The 8,393-nt window shown below is 36.4% G+C and overlaps 1 protein-coding gene across 4 annotated transcripts; it reads right to left on the bottom strand.

Moving 5' to 3' along the window:
• Nucleotides 1-2,017: 2,017 nt before the first annotated feature.
• Nucleotides 2,018-6,575, bottom strand: LOC114256251 (subtilisin-like protease SBT3.4). 4 transcript variants are annotated; one of them, XM_028195872.2, is made up of 10 exons: nt 6,403-6,575; nt 6,202-6,293; nt 5,978-6,075; nt 5,563-5,721; nt 4,774-5,444; nt 4,569-4,660; nt 4,196-4,438; nt 3,953-4,067; nt 2,801-2,993; nt 2,018-2,703 (listed from the first exon to the last, which is right to left on the bottom strand). In XM_028195872.2, the coding sequence occupies exons 1-10, from the start codon at nt 6,499-6,501 to the stop codon at nt 2,135-2,137; spliced, it is 2,331 nt and encodes a 776-aa protein (XP_028051673.2). In that variant the 5' UTR covers nt 6,502-6,575; the 3' UTR covers nt 2,018-2,134. The 4 variants fall into 4 exon arrangements, with proteins under 4 accessions (XP_028051673.2, XP_028051670.2, XP_028051685.2 ...); XM_028195869.2 differs by having other exon boundaries at nt 6,376-6,574; XM_028195884.2 differs by having other exon boundaries at nt 5,978-6,070; nt 6,403-6,538.
• Nucleotides 6,576-8,393: the final 1,818 nt, after the last annotated feature.

Genomic DNA, 8,393 nt, shown 5'->3' with positions numbered 1-8,393 from the left:
AAGGTAAAAACACCCCCCGGATGTACTCTTCCCATCATCAGCACACCCTGCCCTGTCGGCATCAGAAAAACCAGTAATTTCAGCTGTAGTATCGGTAAAAAACCAAACCCCATACCCCAACGTGTCATTAACATATTTAATGATGCGTTTGACCACAAGAAGATGAGACTCTTTAGGACTGGCTTGGTAACGGGCACAAACACCTACACTGAAAGCAATATCAGGACAACTGATAGTGAGGTAAAGAAGACTCCATATCATACTCCTATAAAGGGTAGGATCAACACTAGTGCTAGAGGAATCTTTGGAAAGGTGAAGACTGGTGCTTATGGGTGTGCGTGCATGTTTGGCAGACTCAAGACCAAACTTTGACACAAGATTTTTGGCACACTTAGTCTGAAAAACATACCCGAAGGAGACTGTTTAATTTGAAAACCCAAGAAATAAGACAACTCTCCCATCATACTCATCTCAAACTCATGTGTCATGCAATTCGAAAAATATTTCACAAGATGATCAGCAGTGGATCCAAACACAATATCATCAACATAAATCCGAGCAACAAGAATATGAGACTTAATATGTTTCACAAATAAAGTCTTATCCACACTACCCCTTTGAAAGTCATTATCAAGAAGAAAGGTAGTAAGTCTATCATACCAAGCCCGAGGGGCTTGTTTCAACCCATACAAAGCCTTGTCTAACTTGTAGATATGGTTTAGACATTTAGGGGTCCTCAAACCCTTTTGGTCACAATTCCAATCTTTGCTCAATTCATATACTCAACTACACATTCTTGTTGAAGTCACATTTATATTACTTAAGTTCATGAATTTAGAGTTCAATCGCCTAGTTATAGCCTTTAATTCCTCCAAATTAAGCTAGCTCTTGAGCTTAGCTCTTCAAATCTCCAATTCACCAAGTAAATCTCCCAAGTTGAGTTCCTTCTCTCTCTAATGCTCACTTCTCTCTCTCTCTCTCTCTCTCTAGGGTGTATAACTTTAGAATTTTGAGCTCAAGAATGAGCTTAATTACAATTAGAACACATATATATGTACTTGACTAATTGAGATGGCTAATCAAGGTTTAGTGCTAATTAATTAGGCTCACTTGAATTGAATTAATCTAATTATTTTGATCCGAGTCAATTTTTAATCAAATTTTCCCGTAGGCTCTAAAAATTATCTTAATCACAATAGTATAGTCAATTTTGATTCCCATTGCCTCTACGGCCTTCAATTTCAGTTTACTCCATAATACTAAACAGATTTCTCTACAATGGACAAATATAAATTCAAAAATGCATATAATCACATACTTAGCATCCAAATTCATATTAAGCACATAATCACAAGTGTAATTAAAGATTAACGGCATAACACAGAATGAGATTATCACACGTAATCATGCAAATATGATTATAATTTCTTTGTATATATATATATATTTCAGCATATGGAATATAAAGTGCTTTATCTTTTATGTCATAATTTTATTCTTTTCACACACACACCCTCTAAGCATAATTCAATTGCTATAAAAACTATTTCATACTTGTATAAAGTTGTTAGCTCAATGCGCATCCAAAATGTCCTCAAAATCATATAGAAACTGCAATCTCCAGGAATTACTATTCAAGTATTTGACATGGAAATTTAAATAATGGTTGAAGATTTAAGCTCCCAAAGTAATTGGGATAAAGGCTTGTTGAGTTGAGGAGAGTTTTTTAAGCTTGTGTGTTTAAATTATACCTATTTTACAATCAAGGCCTCTAATTAACCCTTGTTCTTTTAATATATAGTTAATGACCTTAGTTGCTTGGTCATGATTATTTTCTGATAGTTGCGACCATGGGAACTTTTACCAAACCGCCTTAGTTTTTCAGATTGAAAGGTTGTCAATTCATCCATGGCGATGTATTGTATGGTGGGAGAATTCTTCACTTAATAAGTCGTTTCAAAGTTTTCCACAAAAGGATTCCACAAAAGGATTCTGGTAGAATGTGTGAGAAAAATCATAAAAAGCCATTAGATAGTGATGGTCCCTCCCTTGGCAATTTTTATTCAACATAATTTTCTTCCAAAACAGTTGATGCAGTGAAATTACATGGTAATCTGATTTTTTACATGTTTGTTTATACATCTGCATATGAATCAAACTTGATTGCACGTATGGATATGGGACTCTTCACAAAGTGTTTGCCATCTGTCCATACTAAGCTTCCAAATCTGTAATCTCCATGCATCTTTCGAGTTGAGAGAAAGGTAACTTTGAAGGGAAGAGCTCGGATGGTTGAATTGAAACGTAGAATTTGAGGTTCAACTACCATTTGAACACCATATGGAGCTTCTACTTGCACTTTATATTCTGAATTAATGTCTCCCACATTAGACACAATTCTCAAGACTGTTACTGTCCTCTTCAAGTTGGGAATGGTGATAGAAGGCAGGTTGAGGTTAAGTAAGAAGTGGTTGCTTTTCATGCAGTTGGTTGTTGTTTTGGTTAATCTGCTAATGGATATGTTGCTGTAACCCATGGCACACATAAATTGAATGTAGTCTTGTTTGCTAATATTGTAAATAAGTCCTGGATTTATTGCTCTGTTGGGATTGACATGCCCACCACCAATGTCGAATGGATCAGCCTTCTTGAGCGTTGGCCCCATCTCGGTTATGTCCATTCCATCTGTTCCCTTTTGTGATGCTGGTGATTGCTTGTCTATTAGAGTCAAGTGTGGACTGCAAGAAGAAGAAGAAGAAACAAAAAAAAAGAAAGAAGAATTTTACTGAATGTGACTCACCAGTAGTGACGAGGGCTGATCGTATGGCTGCAGGAGACCAATCTGGGTGTGCAAATTTGATGAGAGCTACTATTCCAGTGACATGAGGACAAGCCATTGAAGTTCCTGATAGGAATGCATAGCCACTTCCATGCTTTGTACCCAGTGGTGGGTATGCAGCTAAAATGCTCACTCCTGGTGCAGCTACGTCCGGCTTTTTCGATGGAACCAAAATTGGAATGAGTTCAAACTTGGCATGTTATATATCAACATCAATAAAAGCACTGAAGAGAATTAACATGCTCTGTTTGCACTCTAAACTAGTCAATCAGTGGGTAATATTCCAAATTCTTTTTGTAAATTTTTGGGCAAATTACCGACAGGCAATCCATATTTTGGCTAAATCTCAAGGGTGTGTTGATAGTTTGCCCTCAATTTGTCCATCTTCACATAAACCAAACATTTCATAAAAGAAATTTATATGTTTTGAGATATGTTTACACATTCCAACAATTACATTTTTATTTTCTATTGAAGGGGCATTATGCTTTATAAGCATAGCATATAGCATTGAGAACAGCTCATTCAGTTTTTTTTTTTTCTTTTTTCAATTATTTATTTATTTATTTTTTAAGGTTACTTCTGCTGAGAATTTATTGTTTCAGCATTCCTGTTAATTTCACCAACCATTCATACTTATGTTTATGTTCGCACCCACTGCCTTTCCATTTTTCCTATAGAATCTAAGTTGATTTCCACGCAAAGCCTGAATTCTTTAATGCAAAAAATATTAACGTAGTCACTGGATATTTATTTTGCCTTCTTTCATTTTCTACCCATAAATGTGTGTGTGAGACCCTTATTTGTATTACATTCTTGTGTGTTTTGACAATTATTTGTTACATATTTGAATATTACCTGAACAATTTCTGTTTCATGGGGGAGAAAAATACTTAAGCTTAATATCTTATTACCCCACCAAAAGCAAATATCTATATGATTAGTTAGATTCTTTCTTTATATAACAAGAGTCCACTTTTTAGCAATGAATGTGAATTATACTTTGAGGTTACCCATATATCATATGGCAAGTTTGGCAACCAGTAAACTTCCAAGTGAACTGAAGTTGCCAACAAAAATCAAATAACATATAATTTAGCATATTAGGCATACCTTTAGTACAGCTGGGCTCATGGAACTGGGTCCTCTGGAAGAGAAATATGCAACACGAGGAGACATAGTTTCCCCTATCACAGTCCTCGGGAAACTAAGCTTCACAGTAGGATTCCTTCATGGAGATACAAGTGGACTTGTGGTTAATTTCTCAATCTGTTTTATAAGCATATGATAATGATATGCACTTTTTTGTTCATGTCTTAATTAAACCTCTCTATCAGCTATGTCCTCCTTCCTTACCGTGCTTTTCTGATGTAGGTTAGAATCTGTGTCCCTGCTTCATAATCTACTCTAATACAAGGGATTACATCACACGAGTCAAGCAGGTTATCATCAAACTGTGCATATATCAGTCCGATCCCTCCTGCATTTTTCACAGCCCTTGATGCAGAAACCATATTCTGTTGGTTTGGTAATGAGAAACACAGCACAAATTTTCCGGCTGCTAATGTTGTGTTGAGACTCCCAAGATGACAACCCTTGCTGGACAAACATCAACAGGAAAATAAAACAGTATTATATATACACAGCATAGGTACAAGAAGAAGAATAAGAAGAAGAAGAAGAAGAAAAAGAAGAAAAGGGGAAGGTGAAGAAAAGGGGAAGGTCAAACGCCGAATCATCTGTCGAGTCTGATGCTATGCGTTCAGAGTAAACAAGGCCAGTGAATCTGTGTTTGTGTTTACCAGTACTATGAGATTGACCCTGCAAATTAAAAAACAAAACCATTTGCAAGAAAGCTCATGAAGATGAAACAGCCCTTCTGCAATTACACATGATTCTGAGAATATCTCTAGTAGTAGTACTAGTACTAATACCATAAGAGTGTGGTTGTTTCCAAATGTAATGGCTGTTGGGAAGTCCCTGTCAATGGTGGTTGCTGCCACAGTGATGAGCCAGGGAGCAGTGTTGACAATTGTTTGTGAGAAGGGTCCATCATTTCCTCCTGAAGATACTACAGTAATGCCCTTTGTGGTCGCATGGAAAGAACCAATAGCAATTGAATCACGCCGATCAACGTAAGAAAATAATGGAATCTCAATGCCAAGTGACACAGATAGGATGTCCACTCCATCTTCTATGGCTTTGTCAAATGCTTTTAATATATCAGCGTCCGTGCATCGTCCTGTACCAATGGCCCAACAAGCTTTGTAAATTGCTAAGTGAGCACGAGGTGCACCACCTCTAGCTACACCCCAAGCTAGTCCTTTATAGTTTGCTTTCTCCACAAAACCACCAGCTGCTGTGGAGGCAGTATGAGTGCCATGACCAATTCTATCCCGTGGCGAGAGAAATTCAATGTTATTAGTTGTGTTTATTGGGATCTTCATTTGGTCCCTGAGTCCCTCAATGAACCAGCGAGCTCCAATCAATTTTTTATTGCAATTGCTGTGGTTGAAGTGCTCTCCGTGCTGGCAAGTTCCTTTCCAATGTGGTGGAATTGGACCCATGCCTTCATCATTGAAACTTTCAGACTCTGGCCAGATTCCTACAGAGTTGCAGAATCATCTATCCAAGTTTAGAACCCTTTTTTTAAAAAAAAATAAAATAAAAATAACTTTGGGTGAAGCTTCAGATTATAATGTTATGAGGTCATATATCATCACCTGAATCTATGACGCCAATGATTGTTCCATCCCCCATATTGCCCTCTGTTGTTAAATTTTTTTTTCGAGAATAATGATGGAGTCCAAGAAAATCCCAGCTTCGAGTTGTATGGAACTTTTGGATGCCATTTGGAAACACTTGGACAACTCCTGGGAACTCTGAAATTCATAGCCCCAAACTGTTAAGGCAGTGTTTGGATAGGTGGAGATTTGGATAGCAAAAGGGAAAAGGTGAAGCAAATGTGAATCAAATATAAGCTAAATTTTTTTTCCACTTCCACTTCCCTTTCCCTTTCCAAATCCATATCCCAATCCATGATCCAAACAAAGCATAAAGGTAACTGAAAAATATGAGTTCCCTGTGCTTAGTAATTAAAAAAATCTTGCAAGGTAGATTTTCTTAGCTGAAAAGTACCTGCAATCTTTTCTGCTTGGGATTTTGTTAGCCTCGCTGCAAACCCCGAAAATCCATGCTTGTAGCTGTAAAGAATTGAACTCCTGGCAGCTTCTTTGCTTCAATACAAATTGACAGCTTTAGTTTCAATCACACTATTATTGTCAGTAAGGAATAAGGATGACAAATTGTATCAACATTTGTAATCAAGAGGGTTATCTGAAACCATATCTATATATATACACCTTCCAAGCAGAGTTGAAAGCATTTTGTGGTGCAATTTCCTGACACTTGCTGGATCCTCATACTGCCTCTCTCCCATATACACAATGTGCACCTAAAGACATGCATATTCTTTAACCAGTTATGGGAAATAAGGCTGGAACTGGAACTTAAAATACTAAAATATGATAGCTTACATTACTTGTGGCCTGAACAAACATTACCGAGGTATTTGGATAGTTTTGAAATACGAAGAAGAAACTAAAAATGGCTAGGCAAAGGCTTTTACTTGCCCCTCGCCAGCTACTTGATTTTGTATCCATTGTTCACTCACAAGTATGGTTTTTTGTGTTTTTCTATTGCAGTGCAAGTCCAACATCAGTGAATGATGTGTGGTTTTGAAATTTAAGGAAATGAGAAAAGTGGAATATACTTCTTTCTTTTTTTTCTTTTTTTCTTTTTTTTGTGAGGTTTTTTTTTTTGGGAAAACTACGTACAGGTCGGAGAAAGGGAAAAAATTACTAACACATGAGGGATAGGGTGCAAATGAAAGACTGTGGGGGTGCACCCCTCATGTATTGGTAATTTTTTTCTCTCTCTCCCACCTACATGTAGTTCTTCCTTCTTTTTTTTTTCGTTTTTTCTTTTCTTTTTTTTTTTTTTTTCCTACTCTTTATTGATCAATGGCTAAGAAATCCAGACTTATGTACTACTGATTCATTAACAATCATTAGGGTGGGAAGATGCTTGGGCAATATGATCTATTGAATAATATAATATTCCAAGACATGTGATGCACACGCACAAACTGCAAAGATGGATTTGCTGGAAGTTTGTAAATGTTTGCTTTGTAATTCGTGATCAACATTTTCTCCAGTTTTGATGTCTGTCAAGTGTCAACTTAAACAGAGGCACAAATGCCCTTGAGCTGGATCCATTGAACATCATTTCAGTACATCCAAGCTTTTTATCTTTTACGCTGTGTTTGGTTGGGAGATTTGGAAAGAAATTTGGAAACGGAAAGCAAAAATGGGGTGAAATGTGAATAAAACATACATATATTTCACCTACTTTCACATCTTTTCCTTTTTCCTTATCAAATCCATTCTCAAATCTCTCAACCAAACAGCGTTTGGGGACCATCTCAGGCATAATCATACTAATCAACCATTGTTTATATATTTTGCTATATGAGATCATCTACCTTGTGGTTTTCGGAAATTTGCTTTTGTTTCACTAGTCAGAAAATGCTTTAGTTTGCTTCTGTTTTTTTAACAGATACAGAAAAATGAATACAGAACAACAGTTTTTGTAACTGACATGTCATTTCTCTTAAAATTGTTAGCTTTGAGTTATTAGTTACCTGCAAAGGTGTTTTATGTTTGTGCCCAATAATTTAAGGTAATAGAGAGTGATCTTCACGCTCAATGGTCCAGAGTCCAAAGACTTTTTGCCAAAAGCTAGTGGCAAAGCAAGCTTTTTCCACCGACTACTTGTGCACTACTGTGGCGTGCTTTTCCATTATTAGCAGTGGGAGTGGGGTTTCTTCCTTTTTTTTCCTGAAGCAAAAAAGGAAAGAAAGTTAATAATTAAGGTGGTGTACTCAGGGCAAAGGTCTATAACATGCACCAAGGGAAAGGAGCACTATATATAAATAATGCTTATATATAAAGTTGTAAAGAGAACAGGGGTGAGTCAATGATAGCAAAGGCACCTTGATCTGGTCCCTATATCATCTATCATCTTTAATCTATAATAATAATGACAAGCTTGTTAAAGTTGTAACGAGCGGTGATGCATAATGCTGAAAAAATGGTTTGCCTACAAGTACCAGTCTGAATGTAACAAAATTTCGTGGGGAAAGCTAGATTTTTAATTTCAATCAGTTGGATTTTTAATTATTTCTTTAGAATTATTCGCATTTTTAACACAACTGTTCTGATTCTTCTCAGAGGGAAACAACCCAGTTCCAATTGAGGGTAGCTAAATTAAATGATACAGACATGTCAATGCACAAGTAATATCATCCTTTTGAGATGAAGGATGATACAATATTTACACGAAATTTCCCATTGCGACCTAGGCTGTGAATTCTTCTACCCAGACATATATATAATATAGGGGTAATAACCCATCACTGGATGGTTGGGAAAAAAAAGAAAAAAAGAAAAAAAAAATTCAAATTAATGATAAAATTTATAAACTTTAATTATTA

Source organism: Camellia sinensis, chromosome 4, assembly GCF_055761805.1.
Source record: "Camellia sinensis isolate YWXY chromosome 4, ASM5576180v1, whole genome shotgun sequence".
Taxonomy (NCBI): Eukaryota; Viridiplantae; Streptophyta; class Magnoliopsida; order Ericales; family Theaceae; genus Camellia; species Camellia sinensis.
This window is presented reverse-complemented; position numbering and strand designations above follow the sequence as displayed.

What these genes read in the sequence shown, in the direction of transcription:
- LOC114256251 (XM_028195869.2), bottom strand. Translation starts at nt 6,501, where the DNA reads ATGGATACAAAATCAAGTAGCTGGCGAGGGGCAAGTAAAAGCCTTTGC. An exon ending in CATTGGCGTCATAGATTCAG is followed by an intron (nt 5,445 to 5,562) that starts GTGATGATATAT and finishes GCAACTCTGTAG; the next exon opens with GAATCTGGCCAGAGTCTGAA. An exon ending in ATCAGCCCTCGTCACTACTG is followed by an intron (nt 2,704 to 2,800) that starts GTGAGTCACATT and finishes AGCAATCACCAG; the next exon opens with CATCACAAAAGGGAACAGAT.